Source organism: Oncorhynchus clarkii, chromosome 10, assembly GCF_045791955.1.
Source record: "Oncorhynchus clarkii lewisi isolate Uvic-CL-2024 chromosome 10, UVic_Ocla_1.0, whole genome shotgun sequence".
Classification (NCBI taxonomy): domain Eukaryota; kingdom Metazoa; phylum Chordata; class Actinopteri; order Salmoniformes; family Salmonidae; genus Oncorhynchus; species Oncorhynchus clarkii.
The window spans coordinates 26,149,432-26,166,237 of record NC_092156.1 but is presented as its reverse complement, the minus strand read 5'-3'; the positions used below and the strand labels follow the sequence as shown (position 1 = coordinate 26,166,237).

The 16,806-nt window shown below is 43.6% G+C and overlaps 1 protein-coding gene across 1 annotated transcript in view; it reads left to right on the top strand.

The window, feature by feature from the left end:
• Positions 1 to 3,437, top strand: part of LOC139419485 (vacuolar protein sorting-associated protein 37D-like) — a 39,300-nt gene extending 35,863 nt beyond the window's left edge. The window contains exon 4 of the mRNA XM_071169434.1: positions 2,457 to 3,437. Coding sequence (XP_071025535.1) covers positions 2,457 to 2,987 — 531 coding nt within the window. The 3' untranslated portion in view covers positions 2,988 to 3,437. The remainder of the gene's footprint in view (positions 1 to 2,456) is intronic.
• The last annotated feature ends 13,369 nt before the right edge of the window (positions 3,438 to 16,806 follow it).

The following is a 16,806-nucleotide window of genomic DNA, read 5'->3' as shown; positions in this document are numbered from 1 at the left end:
AATCTAAAATTGAACACTTTTTTTTCATTACATGAAAATGTTATTTCATAGTTTTGATGTCCACTAGAATATAGTAAAACATAAAGAAAAACCTTGGAATGAGTTGGTGTCCAAACATTTGACTGGTACTGTATGTTACAGAACTATGGTTTCACTAATAAATATTGAAATTGAACCAAATTCTGTTTCTGTCGTCAGTCCATTTTAAATAGGATAGATGGGCTACGGTTTATGTCGAATGTGATAGTCTGCCTATAACCAGCCTGAGTAGGGCCTATAACTACATTCCTATTCTATTCAGAGTTTAGATAAATTAATTGAATTGAAAATTAGCTATTATCAGGCTGGTTAATGCGATGCACGTCTGGAATTCTGACAAATCCACCCGCACTCCCCCACACACCTACTCAGCCAGTCAGGAGCCGCTACTGCGTTGGTTGCAGCCGTGGCATACGGCATACTTTTTACTAAATGGTACGTGCTAAATAGTATGCGACAATGAGTACATATTATGCAGTTTAAGTATGTAGTACGCTAGTATGGGTATTCAGATATGGCCAATGTTGTTTTCAGTAACTTATTTGTTCTTGTAATATCGCACAGATGTGGCTAGCCCATCCATTAATGTTTCCAGCTTTAAGGTATTTAGCAAAGACGACCAAGTTGTTGCTTTCATTCATACATTTTATTAGAGAAAATGTTAAGTCTAATATGTCATAGGTACTTAAAGCTGGAATCCTTAAATGGTGAAACTGCCACATCCATTTGCGATATTACAACAACAAAGAAAGTTACTGCAAACAACACTTTTTTTTCCACCTCGGACATCATTGCACGTATGCTAGAAGAGCACAATATGTACTGTATTTTTTTTTTTTACCATGCTGCACGACGCTCCTCAGCTTGACAAAAAAAATAATTACGGAGGTGGGGCGGCCAGTGGCACAATTTCCCCCTACTGCGGATTCCATCTTTGTCTTTATAAAGACTTCAATGTTGACAGTGTATAAGATCAAATATTTTTGGCGTCACACATCAGTAATGGTTGCACAAAAAGAACTGTGTGCAAACCACACCCCAAAATATTCTAATGAGCCTCTGCCTCTATATTATGAAGTAGCTAGGCTTGGTGTGGTCTAGCCCATATTGGGCTTGGTGTGGGCTAGCCTGTGCACACCTTGCCAACCGCACAGGGCCAATGGAAATAGAGTCATGGGGTCAAGTTTGCTGGGCACATATCGGTATGTTTTTACCCTTGTGAGTGAGGTTATTTTTTACCAGAAAATTTGTGCAACCTTGACACTGTCCTAGGTGATAAAACATTTTTATTTGGCGAGGAACACATGGCGCAACACATTTATTGAGCTTGATCCATTAGCAAGTGGTCCTTATAATCCTTCATTTCACAAACCCTTTAAGTAGGTGACCGAATGCATAACTGTGAACAGACTACAGTCCTATACAGCACGTTCCCATCAAGAGAAAGGCTTACTTCCAGAGACTACCCCCCACACACAATCCTTCCTTCAGGTTTTGATTTATCCATGCAAGGCCGTCCAGCACAAAGACTTAAATAAACTGTGCTTCCTCCACCTCACACAACCCCGATTGATGGCTCCATGACTCAAAGTTGTTAGGGCAGCAGTCAGCCTGATTGATTGGGTGACCCTCATCATAATAGGACTGTGTTGAGTGATGGCTCTTAACCAGCACTGAAAAAACATGGGTCTCTCAAAAATAGACGACCCTCAGGCCATTTGTTTATTAGATGGATTTCACACAATCTATTTCTCTAACGTATGGCATTAAGGGTGGGTGGGTCCTTTTGTGTGTTCCAGCCTTCTAACACCATTTGATTTTATGTATCGCCACACTATCTTTAGCGGCTCCCTGTTGAAGACGCCAGATTTCAGCCCCAGAGGCTGAAGGTAATATCATAGTGTTGATTATGTCAAGCCCTCTACAGCTGGCAACTGTGAAGAAAGAAACAGTGTCCAGGGCAATTATGGGGGTACTGTGGGGACCATTTGTGCTGCTCCGATATGGAAGAGACACAGTAATGACCCAAGCCTTTTTTGTGTGCGTAGCCTGTTAATTTAGTCATTTCCATTGGCTGTGCTCAGACAGAGGTTAGAGTGTTTGGGGAGGTGGGCTGTGCAGACTAGACTGTCATGAATTATTCACTCCCCCCATACTGGGCTAGACGGGTCTTCCATCTGCTCCCCATGACTGGGGGCACAGTTGCCAGTCAGACTGATTACAGACTGATTACAATCATTCTAGGGCTGTGCCAGTGCAAGTGTGGTGGACACTGTATTAATGGAAAAACATAAGTTAATGTGAAATCTACTTTTACATGTGGGGCTGTGTTTGAACTGTTCCCAGGGGTTGGGAATCCTTTTGTTTTGAATTCCTGTCTCCTGATACCCATTTATTTGTGGGCCTCTGCTTTGCAGGACCTCCTGGAGAAGTTCATGGAGGGGAACGTGCCCCTGGAGGGGTTTCTGGACTCCTTCCAAAGCTCCAGGAAGAGCTACCACATCCGCCGTGCTCAGGCCGAGAAAATCCAGGAGCTCAACCGAGCCAAACGGAATTCCAGCAAACCCAAAAAGCCAGAGGAGCGAGAGGACAAGATGCGGGATGAGAAGCCGGAACCCCAGCGGACCAACGGCTTCATGGCCCAGGGCCCGCCCCGGGTCTTCCAGCTCCGCTACGGCCTCACCCCCGCCATCCTGCTTCCCCACTTCCCCCTGCCATCCTCCTCCACCACCTCGCCATCTGCCCTGACCCACACCAGTCTACCTCCACTGGACTCCCAGCCGGGCCAGACCCAAATCCTGAGCCCCAGTGCCCCGCTCTCTGGACATGGGCATCCTGTGAACCTACGGGTCATTGGACAGTTACCCGGAGGCTGGTCAACCAGACCGATGCGGTTACAGCAGCTCTATAGGCCCGCCCCTCACCAGCCTGAGCCTCCATACCGATAACTGAGGCATGGGCCCTAGAGGTCTCTAGACATGGAACCAAACAGTGGCTACCAGACTCATGCACGCAAAGATGGCTTTTGAAGCTTTTGTGGAATTGATCTGAAACATATGTTCGCCATCCATGACACAAAACGTAAACATACCTAAAATGGGATATAACCAGAAGCCATAAAGCACGGAATACGTTTAGTTGAAAGCAAGGGAGTAAATGAAGGAGAAACAGGGCATGGTTTTCATTTTTATTTGAATGTTACACTTCCAGGGCGTCACAGGGTTGTAAAGCACAGCTATAAGGAAGTGTCACAAATGGACTAGTGTCTCCAGCTTGTCATAAAGGACCCCATTGTCCATCCATCCGACTGAGAATTGCAAGGCTTCTATGAAATGGCCTGGTGTCATTTTGCTTATGATCAATAAAGTCCAAATCGTGGTTTTTATTATTAACCTAAATCCTTGTTGTTACTTGTTTTATAGTTCGGTCCAAGCAATAGTCATATTTATGCATCTTTGGAACCATTTCCAAGCCATCTTTCTGAAATTGCAACACAAAGATTAACCAAGAACACGATATGTGGCAGTGTTTATGCAGCTTCCCTTTTCAAATGCACATTTAGTGCAGATGGTCTTCAAAAAATGGTGTTGTCACATGGATTTGTTATTATTAATAAGAGTGGAGAGTGGATATGGGGAAACACAGTCATTGTTATCTTTGGCCCGGCTCCCAAATAGGGCTACATTTTCTAAAAGGTCACCAAGATTCTCAGCCGAAGTTGATTACCGCCACAAATAAACATTGAAGAGCACCAAACTCTTGTGTTATTTTACAAACAGTGTTGAAGCATTCACATCGGCAAATTATTTACTATTTGAAATGACCAGCAACAAAGGGTTGTTTATTTATTCTGATAAATGAGAAACTGCATTTACATTTTAGTAATTTAGCAAATGTTTTTATCCAGAGTGTGTACAGACATTTTTTTTTACTTTTTCCATGGGAATTGAACCCACTGGTGTTGTAAGCACCATGCTCTACCAACTGAGCCACACAAGATCTTTCAGGATATTTTTTTCTCCTTCCAACTGAGTAGGAGAGCATGTACATTTTATCTCAGTGAGAAAGCCAACCTTCTGCAGGCTGATCTTAGACAGCACATACTGTTATGATTTAATATGAAACTATTTATTTCCTTACTACCAGTCCAGCATATACTGTAAGTGCACTTTGGGGAAAATAGGATAATTAAGCAATAAGGCCAGATGGGGTGTGGTGTATGGCCAATATACCACGGCTAAGGGCTGTTCTTATTCACAACACAACGCTGAGTGCCTGGATACAGCCCTTAGCCGTGGTATATTGGCCATATACCACACCCCATCGGGCCTTATTGCTTAAGGCTCCAAGGTGAGGGTGAACATTATAGCTCAGATCTTGTGCCCTCTCATAGGAGAAGCCTGCCAGGGCAAGCCAGAGCGAAACCACCATGGCTTCACTGTGGTCACGAACAAGTCTTCCCCTATGTCCTCAATATGTTATTATGGCAATAAGATTGTACAGAGCTCATAAGTGACTTAAGGGCCTAGAATTAGAGGACTTTATTTAGTCCACATTAATTTACCAGTTTACCAGGCCTTTCAGCTCATGTTGGGAGTACTGAAGTTACTCGTGTTTTAACACTTGTGACAGTGTGGATTTGAATTCTAACCCAGATATTAGGCCTAATGATAATAAACAGAAGCTATCACAGAAAGTCTTTGTGAAAGGGAATGGTGTACATATCAATGTGGGGTTTCCATTCTGTTTCAGGATCACAACTAAAGCTTTTAGCATTTTGTCCAGTATAGTATCTTTCTCTTCCCTCCAAGGTAACTGAATACTCATGCATCTTTCCTGAAAATGGATGGGAATGTGAATTACAGTACATCAAATTGAATGTGGTGGTTATTCACTAGCCAAAAACAATACTATTGACATGAAAAGCCTACAGCTTTTCATATCAGTGGATTGTGGTGGCAAGCGCTTCTACAAAATGCCCAGTGTATGTCAAAATGTATCCGTGTGTATTCCATTGAAAATGAGCACTATATAACACTCAAGTCAAGTCAATTTCTCCTTTCTGCCTGTTGTGTATTTCACTGCAATGTCTCAGTATGAATGCGTGTGGCGTATGAAAATATGAGTGGGGCAGGCCGCTCCGAATAAGATCATGGCGTCTCAGTAGGTAAATGTCTACTTGTATGGATGTCTGGACACTGAACTGCCAGTGACCTGATTGCGTGAGGAGAAAAAAACAGAGTCAGCGCTGTGTGTGCTGAAGCAAACTAAATGAGAGACAACAATGATTCGTTACAATACTTACATCACTTACTATGAATTCATTGATCTCATTATTTAAGCTTGGCCTACATCATTCAACATGATAAAATCTTAACACAAAGTAGAAATACACACAATGCTAAGCCTACAGTATATCGTAAATTAAAGACGTTGGCCTTACTTGCATTCCCTGCAGGCGACACGCAGAAAGCCTGGCCATCTCTCGGTTGACTCATCCCCCCATGGGTCATCTGGAGTCTCATCAGCCTCCTGTGCTCTCTCTAACAGGCCCCAGGGGCAACACAGTGGCTGGACAGAGTGGGCAAGGCTTGACAATGGGTAGGAGAACCACAGGCCTTGTCAAAAAAAGGAATGTTTCCTGCGCTCTTCAGCAACATTTTATGTCAACAACAGCATTTGTCACTGGTGGTTTATCTGACAAAATTGCCCTCTGTCAATAGCTAATTTCTAACCTTTAGCTCTATGTCTTTGGGCAAGGAGTTTTATTTTAGAAGTACCCATGCGCTGGGCCTCCCGAGTGGCACAGCGGTCTAAGGCATTGCATCGCAGTGCTAGGGACGTCACTACAGATCCGTGTGCAATCCCAGGATGGGTCACGACCGGGAGAATCGGCGCTCAATTGGGCCAGCATTGTCCGGGTTTGGCCGGCTAAGATGTCCTTGTACCATCGTGCTCTAGCAACTCCTTGTGGCAGCCGGGCGCATGCACGCTGACATCAGTTGGCAGCTGTACGTGTTTCCTCTGACACAATGGTGTGGCTAGCTTCTGTGTTAAAAGAGCAGTGTGTCAAGAAGCACTGCGGCTTGGCGGGACGCAAAATTTGCCTCTCCCAAGTCTGTACAGGAGTTGTAGCGATGGGACAAGACTGTAACTACCATTAGTGGAGAAAACGGGGTAAAAATAATAACATTTAAAAAAATAAGTACCCATGCTCACTTTCTCCCAGTGTTTTTTGTCCCTGCCAATTTCATCTAAACTCAGCAAAAAAGAAACGTCCTCTCACTGTCAACTGTGTTTATTTTCAGCAGACTTAACGTGTAAATATTTGTATGAACATAACAGGATTCAACAACTAAGACATAAACTGAACAAGTTCCACAGACATGTCAAAATCAAAAGTAATAGTCAGTATCTGGTGTGGCCACCAGCTGCATTAAGTACTGCAGTGCATCTCCTCATGGACTGCACCAGATTTGCCAGTTTTTACTGTTACTGTTACACCACTCTTCCACCAAGGGTAAGTTCCCTAACATTTCTGGGGGGAATGACCCTAGCCCTCACCCTCCGAGCCAACAGGTCCCAGAGGTGCTCAATGGGATTGAGATCCGGGCTCATCGCTGGCCATGGCAGAACAGTGAGATTCCGGTCTTGCAGGAAATCATGCACAGAACGAGCAGTATGGCATTGTCATGCTGGAGGGTCATGCCAAGATGAGCCTGCAGGAAGGGTAGCACTTGAGGGAGGAGGATGTCTTCCCTGTAATGCACAGCATTGAGATTGCCTGCAATGACAACAAGCTCAGGCCGACGATGCTGTGACACACCGCCCCAGACGATGACGGACCCTCCACCTCCAAATCAATCCCGCTCCAGAGTACAGGCCTCGGTGTAACGGTCAGTCCTTCGATGATAAAAGAGAATCTGACCATCTCCCCTGGTGAGACAAAACCGTGACTCGTCAGTAAAGAGCTCTTTCTGCCAAGACTGTCTGGTCCAGCGACTGTGGGTTTGTGCCCATAGGCGGCGTTGTTGCTGGTGATGTCTGGTGAGGACCTGCCTTACAACAGGCCAACAAGCCCTCAGTCCAGCCTCTCTCAACCTATTGTGGACAGTCTGAGCACTGATGGAGGGATTGTGTGTTCCTGGTGTAACTCGGGCAGTTGTTGCCATCCTGTACCTGTTCCGCAGGTTTTTTAAATTTTATTTCACATTTATTTAACCAGGTAGGCCAGTTGAGTACAAGTTCTCATTTACAACTGTGACCTGGCCAAGATAAAGCAAAGCAGTGCAACAATAAACAACGCAAGTGGGATAAACAAGCGTACAGTCAATAACACAATAGAAAAATCTATATACAATGTGTGCAAATGGAGTAAGGAGGTAAGGTAATAAATAGGCCGTAGTGCGAAGTAATTACAATTCAGCAAATTAACACTGCAGTGATAGATGTGCAGATGATGATGGGCAAGTAGAAATACTGGTGTGCAAAAGAGCAACAACAAAACAATATGGGGATAAGGTAGATAGTTGGATGGGCTATTTACCGGTTGTCCTTTGTACAGCTGAAGCGATCGGTAAGCTGCTCAGATAGCTGATACTTAAAGTTAGTGAGGGAGATATAAGTTTCCAGCTTCAGTGATTTTTGCAATTCGTTCCAGTCATTGGCAGCAGAGAATTGGACGGAAAGGCGGCCAAAGGGGGTGTTGGCTTTGGGGATGACCAGTGAGATATACCTGCTGGAGCGCGTGCTACGGGTGGGTGTTGTTATAGTGACCAGTGAGCAGAGCAGAGCAGAGCTTTATCTAGCAAAGACTTGTAGATGACCTGGAGCCAGTGGGTCTGGTGATGAATATATAGTGAGGGCCAGCTAATGAGAGCATACATGTCGCAGTGGTGGGTGGTATATGGGGTTTTGGTGACAAAATGGATGGCACTGTGATAGACTGCATCCAAATTGATGAGTAGAGTGTTGGAGGCTATTCTGTAAATGACATCGCTGAAGTCGAGGATCGGTAGGATAGTCTGTTTTACGAGAGTACGTTTGGCAGCGTGAGTGAAGGAGGCAATGTTGCGAAATAGGAAGCCGATTCTATATTTATTTTTGGATTGGAGATGCTTAATATGAGTCTGGAAGGAGAGTTTGCAATCTAGCCAGACACCTAGGTATTTGTAGTTGTCCACATATTGTAAGTCGTGCAGGCGGGTGCTGGCAGCGATCAGTTGAAGAGCATGCATTTAGTTTTACTAGCGTTTAAGAGCAGTTGGAGGCCACGGAAGGAGTGTTGTATTGCATTTAAGCTCGTTTGGAGGTTTGTTAACACAGTGTCCAAAGAAGGGCCAGATGTATACAGAATGGTGTTGTCTGCGTAGAGGTGGATCAAGGAATCACCCGCAACAAGAGCAACATCATTGATATATACAGAGCAAAGAGTCTGCCCGAGAATTGAACCCTGTGGTACCCCCATAGAGACTGCCAGAGGTCCGGACAACAGACCCTCCAATTTGGCACACTGAACTCTGAGAAGTAGTTGGTGAACCAGGCGAGGCAGTCACTTGAGAAACCAAGGCTATTGAGTCTGCCGATAAGAATACTGTGATTGACAGAGTTGAAAGCCTTGGCTAGGTCGATGAAGACGGCTGCACAGTACTGTCTTTTATCGATGGCGGTAATGATATTGTTTAGTACCTTGAGTGTGGCTGAGGTGAACCCATGACCAGCTCGGAAACCGGATTGCACAGCGGATAAGGTGGGATTCGAAATGGTCAGTGATCTGTTTGTTAAATTGGCTTTTGAAGACTTTAGAAAGGCAGGTCAGGATGGATATACAGTTGAAGTCGGAAGTTTATATACACAGGCTGGAGTCAGTAAAACTCGTTTTTCAACCACTCCACAAATTTCTTGTTAACAAACTATAGTTTTGGCAAGTTGGTTAGGACATCTACTTTGTGCATGACACAAGTAATTTTTCCAACAATTGTTCACAGACAGATTATTTCACTTATAAATCACCGTATCACAATTCCAGTGGATCAGAAGTTTACATACTGTCACGTTCAGACCTTTATTTCCGTTGTTTTGTATTTATTTAGTATGGTCAGGGTGTGAGTTGGGTGGGCAGTCTATGTTTGTTTTTCTATGATTTGGGTATTTCTATGTTTCGGCCTAGTATGGTTCTCAATCAGAGGCAGGTGTCATTAGTTGTCTCTGATTGAGAATCATACTTAGGTAGCCTGGGTTTCACTGTGTGTTTGTGGGTGATTGTTCCTGTCTCTGTGTTTGCACCAGATAACCTAAACAGTCCTTTCACTTTTCTTGTTTTGTTTAGTCTGTTCATGTCTTTATTAAAAACATGAATAACCACCACGTTGCATTTTGGTCCGCCTCTCCTTCACCACAGGAAAACCCTTACACATACACTAAGTTGACTTTGCCTTTAAACAGCTTGGAAAATTCCAGAAAATTATGTCATGGCTTTAGACGATTCTGATAGGCTAATTGACATAATTTCAGTCAATTGGAGGAGTACCTGTGGATGTATTTCAAGGTCTACCTTCAAACTCAGTGCCTCTTTGCTTGACATCATAGGAAAATCTAATCAAACAAATCAACCAAGACCTCTCAAAAATTAAATTGTATACCTCCACAGGCCTGGCTAATCCTTGGGAGCAATTTCCAAATTGAAGGTACCATGTTCATCTGTACAAACAATAGTACGCAAGTATAAACACCATGAGACCAAGCAGCCAACATACCGCTCAGGAAGGAGACGTGTTCTGTCTCCTAGAGATGAAAGTACTTTGGTGCGAAAAGTGCAAATCAATCCCAGAACAACAGCAAAGGACCTTGTGAGGATGCTGGAGGAAACAGGTACAAAAGTATCTATATCCACAGTAAATGAGTCCTATATCGACATAACCTGAGAGCCCGCTCAGCAAGGAAGAAGCCACTGCTCCAAAACTGTCATAAAAAAGCCAGACTACGGTTTGCAACTGCACATGGGGACAAAGATCATACTTTTTGGAGAAATAGAACTGTTTGGCCATAATGACCATTGTTACGTTTGGAGGAAATGGAGGGACGCTTGCAAGCCGAAGAACACCATCCCAATCGTGAAGCACCAGGGTGGCAGCATCATGTTGTGGTGGCAGCATCATGTTGTGGTTGCAGCATCATGTTGTGGTGGTGCTTTGCTGTATGAGGGACTGGTGCACTTCACAAAATAGATGGCTTCATGAGGTAGGAAAATTACGTGGATACAGTGCCTTGCGAAAGTATTCGGCCCCCTTGAACTTTGCGACCTTTTGCCACATTTCAGGCTTCAAACATAAAGATATAAAACTGTATTTTTTTGTGAAGAATCCACAACAAGTGGGACACAATCATGAAGTGGAACGACATTTATTGGATATTTCAAACTTTTTTAACAAATCAAAAACTGAAAAATTGGGCGTGCAAAATTATTCAGCCCCTTTACTTTCAGTGCAGCAAACTCTCTCCAGAAGTTCAGTGAGGATCTCTGAATGATCCAATGTTGACCTAAATGACTAATGATGATAAATACAATCCACCTGTGTGTAATCAAGTCTCCGTATAAATGCACCTGCACTGTGATAGTCTCAGAGGTCCGTTAAAAGCACAGAGAGCATCATGAAGAACAAGGAACACACCAGGCAGGTCCGAGATACTGTTGTGAAGAAGTTTAAAGCTGGATTTGGATACAAAAAGATTTCCCAAGCTTTAAACATCCCAAGGAGCACTGTGCAAGCGATAATATTTAAATGGAAGGAGTATCAGACCACTGCAAATCTACCAAGACCTGGCCGTCCCTCTAAACTTTCAGCTCATACAAGGAGAAGACTGATCAGAGATGCAGCCAAGAGGCCCATGATCACTCTGGATGAACTGCAGAGATCTACAGCTGAGGTGGGAGACTCTGTCCATAGGACAACAATCAGTCGTATATTGCACAAATCTGGCCTTTATGGAAGAGTGGCAAGAAGAAAGCCATTTCTTAAAGATATCCATAAAAAGTGTTGTTTAAAGTTTGCCACAAGCCACCTGGGAGACACACCAAACATGTGGAAGAAGGTGCTCTGGTCAGATGAAACCAAAATTGAACTTTTTGGCAACAATGCAAAACGTTATGTTTGGCGTAAAAGCAACACAGCTCATCACCCTGAACACACCATACCCACTGTCAAACATGGTGGTGGCAGCATCATGGTTTGGGCCTGCTTTTCTTCAGCAGGGACAGGGAAGATGGTTAAAATTGATGGGAAGATGGATGGAGCCAAATACAGGACCATTCTGGAAGAAAACCTGATGGAGTCTGCAAAAGACCTGAGACTGGGACGGAGATTTGTCTTCCAACAAGACAATGATCCAAAACATAAAGCGAAATCTACAATGGAATGGTTCAAAAACAAACATATCCAGGTGTTAGAATGGCCAAGTCAAAGTCCAGACCTGAATCCAATCGAGAATCTGTGGAATGAACTGAAAACTGCTGTTCACAAATGCTCTCCATCCAACCTCACTGAGCTCGAGCTGTTTTGCAAGGAGGAATGGGAAAAAATTTCAGTCACTCGATGTGCACAACTGATAGAGACATACCCCAAGCGACTTACAGCTGTAATCGCAGCAAAAGGTGGCGCTACAAAGTATTAACTTAAGGGGGCTGAATAATTTTGCACGCCCAATTTTTCAGTTTTTGATTTGTTAAAAAAGTTTGAAATATCCAATAAATGTAGTTCCACTTCATGATTGTGTCCCACTTGTTGTTGATTCTTCACAAAAAAATACAGTTTTATATCTTTATGTTTGAAGCCTGAAATGTGGCAAAAGGTCGCAAAGTTCAAGGGGGCCGAATACTTTCGCAAGGCACTGTATATTGAAGCAACATCTCAAGACATCTGTCAGGAAGTTAAAGCTTGCTTCGCAAATGGGTCTTCCAAACGGACAATGACCCCAACATGCTTCCAAAGCAAAATGGCTTAAGGACAACAAAGTCAAGGTATTAGGGAGGCCATCACAAAGCCCTGACCTCAATCCTATAGAAAATGTGTGGGCAGAACTGAAAAGGCATGTGCGAGCAAGAAGGCCTACAAACCTGACTCAGTTACACCAGCTCTGTCAGGAGGAATGGGCCAAAATCCACCCAACTTATTGTGGGAAGCTTGTGGAAGGCTACCCGAAATGTTTGACTCAAGTTAAACAATTTAGAGGCAATGCTACCAAGTACTAAATGAGTGTATGTAAACCTCTGACCCACTGGGAATGTGATGAAAGACATTAAAGCTGAAATAAATCATTAGCTCTACTATTATTCTGAGATTTCACATTCTTAAAATAAAAGTGCTGATCCTGACCTAAAACAGGATAGAGAAATTGAAATTCTCGATTATCGTGGATTTATCGGTGGCGACACAGTTTCCTAGCCTCAGTGCAGTGGCCAGCTGGGAGGAGGTGCTCTTATTCTCCATGGACTTTACTTTTTGGAATTAGTGCTACAGGATGCAAATTTCTGTTTGAAAAAGCTAGCCTTAGCTTTCCTAACTGACTGTGTGTATTGGTTCCTGACTTCCCTGAAAAGTTGCATATCGCGGGGACTATTGGATGCTAGTGCAGTACGCCACAGGATGGTTTTGTGCTGGTCGAGGGCAGTCAGGTCTGGCGTGAACCAAGGGCTATATCTGTTCTTAGTTCTACATTTTTTGAATGGGGCATGCTTATTTAAGATGGTGAGGAAATTACTTTTATAGAACAACCAGGCGTCCTCTACTGACGGGATGAGGTCAATATCCTTCCAGGATACCTGGGCCTGCTCGCAAAAGTGTTTTAGGGAGCGCTTGACAGTGATGAGGGGTGGTCGTTTGACCGCGGACCCATAACGGATGCAGACAATGAGGCAGTGATCGCTGAGATCCTGATTGAAGACAGCAGAGATGTATTTGGAGGGTAAATTGGTCAGAATAATATCTATGAGGGTGCCCATGTTTACATATTTAGGGTTGTACCTGGTGGGTTCCTTGATAATTTGTGTGAAATTGAGGGCATCTAGCTTAGATTGTAGGATGGCCGGGGTGTTAAGCATATCCCAGTTTAGGTCACCTAAGAGAATGATCTCTGAAGAAAGATGGGGGGAAATCAATTAACATATGGTGTCCAGGGCACAGCTGGGAGCTGAGGGGGGTCTATAACAGGCGGCAACAGTGAGAGACTTATTTCTGGAGAGATTAATTTTTTAAATTAGAAGCTCGAACTGTTTGGGCATAGACCTGGAAAGTATGACAGAACTTTTCAGGCTAACTCCTCCTCCTTTGGCAGTTCTATCTTGACGGAAAATGTTGTAGTTGGGGATGGAAATCTCAGAATTTTTGGTGGCCTTCCTAAGCCAGGATTCAGACACGGCAAGGACATCAGGGTTGGCGGTGTGTGCTAAAGCAGTGAGAAAAACAAACTTAGGCAGGAGGCTTCTGATGTTAACATGCATGAAACCAAGGCGTTTATGGTTACAGAAGTCAACAAATGAGAGCGCCTGGGGACACACAGGGCCTGGGTTAGCCATTACATCACCCGAGGAACAGAGGAGGAGTAGGATGAGGGTACAGCTAAAGGCTATTAAAACTGGTTGTCTAGTGCGATATGGATAGAGAATAAAAGGAGCAGATTTCTGAGCGTGGTAGGATAGATTCAAAGCATAATGTACAGACAGGGGTATGGTAGGGTGCGGGTACAGTGGAGGTAAACCTAGGCATTGAGTGACAATGAGAGGTTGCATCTCTGGAGGCACTAGTTATGCTAAATGAGGTCACCGTATGTGTGGGAGATAGGACAAAAGAGGTATCCGAGGCATGTTGCGTGGGACTTGGGGCTCCGCAGTAAAATGAAACAATGATAACTACCCGAAATAACAGTATTCAAGGCATATTGACATTAGAGAGACATAAAGCGAGGCATAAAGCAATCACAGGTGTTGATTGGGAGAGCTAACTAAGACAACGGGTAAGACAACAACAGCTAATCAGCTAAGACAACAACAACAGGTAAAATGGCATTGAATGGGCAGAGAGGGTCAGTTAACTACACACAGGGCCCGAGTTCGAGGCTGGGGCCGACAGATATATAAAATAAACAAAATGGAGTACCGTGATTAAATGAACAGCCCAGCAGGCATCAGCTATGTAGCCAAGTGATCATAGTGATTTTCAGATGTACCGATCCTGTGCAGGTGTTATTACACTGCCACTGCGAGGATGATCAGCTGTCCGTCCTGTCTCCCTGTAGCACTGTCTTAGGCATCTCACAGAACAGACATTGCAATTTATTGCACTGGCTACATCTGCAGTCCGCATGCCTCCTTGCAGCATGCCTAAGGCACGTTCACGCAGATGAGCAGGGACCCTGGGCATCTTTCTTTTGGTGTTTTTCAGAGTCAGTAGAAAGGCCTCTTTCGTGTCCTAAGTTTTCATAACTGTGACCTTAATTGCCTACCGTCTGTAAGCTGTTAGTGTCTTAACGACCGTCACAGGTGCATGTTCATTAATTGTTTATGGTTCATTGAACAAGCATGGGAAACAGTGTTCAAACCCTTTACAATGAATATCTGAAGTTATTTGGATTTTTACAAATGATCTTTGAAAGACAGGGTCCTGAAAAAGGGATTTTTCTTCTTTTGCTAAGTTTATTAGGAAGAAACACTCTTTTTGAATTCATGAAAGCAGCATTGATAATGTTAGAAATATGGACTGATCAGGAACAGCAAATACTTCAGGTTTGAGATATTCACTTACATTAGAGCACAATGAATGCAGCATTTTGCTCTAGTCTTAACCTACCACACCCTAACATTGATGTGATCTTATAAATCGTGGTCATATGTGGAATAATTACCATTTTCACCATAGTAACCCAGTCAATGCAAATTAAATGTTTTGGCACAGTGATTAGGTGGGCCTTCAATTTCCTTGAAGCTCCAGTCCTTTGCATACACACCATAAAAATAATCAGCTATATTTCATAGATTAATGATAAATTTGATCTATGAAAGCAGATTTGCCTTTTTCCTATGTACAGTATAGAGATTTAAGTCAGGTGAATGTTTGATGTTTAATTAAGGCAGAAATATTTATTTTCCCTTCAACTATTCACAGTATGGGATCAGGTGAAAACAATGTGTGCGCGTGCGATTGTTTATGTTGCTTATTAGCCCTATCAAATGCCCCTGTAGGGGCTGTTGGGAGAGGGGAGTTCAGTCAAGTGAAGGCCCAACGAAAGACAGGGTCAGTTGAAAGGCAACACAGGGAGAAGATGTGATGTTCTGTCCAGACAGTTATCCGCCTTTGATCTTTTAGCAGCGTCTATCTGGTGAGTGGTTTGAGTTAGAACTGAATTTGAGGAGAGGAAGGGGCAGGACCAATCAATGTTAAATTCACGAGAGCCGTATCAAATTAACATAAGCCCCTGTGCCCCAAAGCCAGGGGGCTGTAGCACAGCATATAGTCCATCTCACTCAGTCTCCCTTTCTCTGGCTGATGTTCTCTTGCTTGCTAATCCCCAATTTGGCGCCCATCTGCATGTTTTAAACATCCCATCGTGAGTGTGCTACATGTTACGTAACTGGCACATCCCTGCTGACATTAAGATGCTGTGGGCGTAATAGGGAAAATGAAATCATTTTGACTAGAGCCCACACAACGCCTCCAGAGAATGCCACGCAGAGCGAGTGGCATAAACAAGTCCTGTACCCTAGAGATAAACTCTATGGGAGGTTGGGGGGACTGAGGGGTAACCGAGCAAGGGGTGAGTACAGTGTCCACTTTAGTCAGGGAGCTGTTGTGAGAGCTGCCACAGCCTATTAAAATATGGGCTGACATTAATTGAGGGAGTCTTCGAGTGCATTCACAAACCAGCTCAGACAGAGTTTACTGGGAGAAACCACCCCTGTTGCTTCCGGACCTCCCTCAACCTGTTAAGCATACGTGTATGCACAAACGCAGGAATGAACAAACACACACACACAGTAAGTGTGTATGGTGTATGTGTGCCTATTTGGAGTTCAATTGTGTTTATATCTGCTTGGTTGACTCGACATAAACATTCTCCCTACGGTTGATGTGTAAAGGGGGGAAATATCCCTATTGCTATCTGTTTAGGATGTAACCAGTCTAATTAATTCAGATGCAACGAGTTGATGCATTTTGAGTGTGTATCATATTTGCCTTGCGTAATTGCCGCTATCGGAGGGACTGAAAGCAAACCTAATTGAAACTCAGTAACACTGTGGCTTTGACCATTCAGAGTATTTTGCATAAGAGTTGTTATATGTTTATTGTCATAACAGAGACCATCGATTGTGTGTTGGCTTTGGTATCAATATGTGAGGTTAGGATGCTCTGTACTGAACAACGTGCATGATGTTGATGTTCAAAGTCGGACTAGGAAAACTACACTAAATATAACAAAAATATTGCTATTATGGAAATGAATGGAGTTATTTTTAAGGCTAACCTTACGCTCGCTCCTCTCCTGGGTGATGCTAATGCATCATCTTATGCCAACATGCCCAACAAGCAGTAGTTGTTGACAATGGCCAACAAAGAAATCATGTGTCAAGTAGGGGAGTTGGTTACATTGTCACAATAAATGGGATGTCATTTTTAAGGTGAAAGGGTTGTGGAATATGTTTTTCAAGGCAGGATCAAGCCAAGTCTCCCAAGCTTTTGCCTTTAAAGGGGCAAAACCACTGTTGAAACAATAACAAAG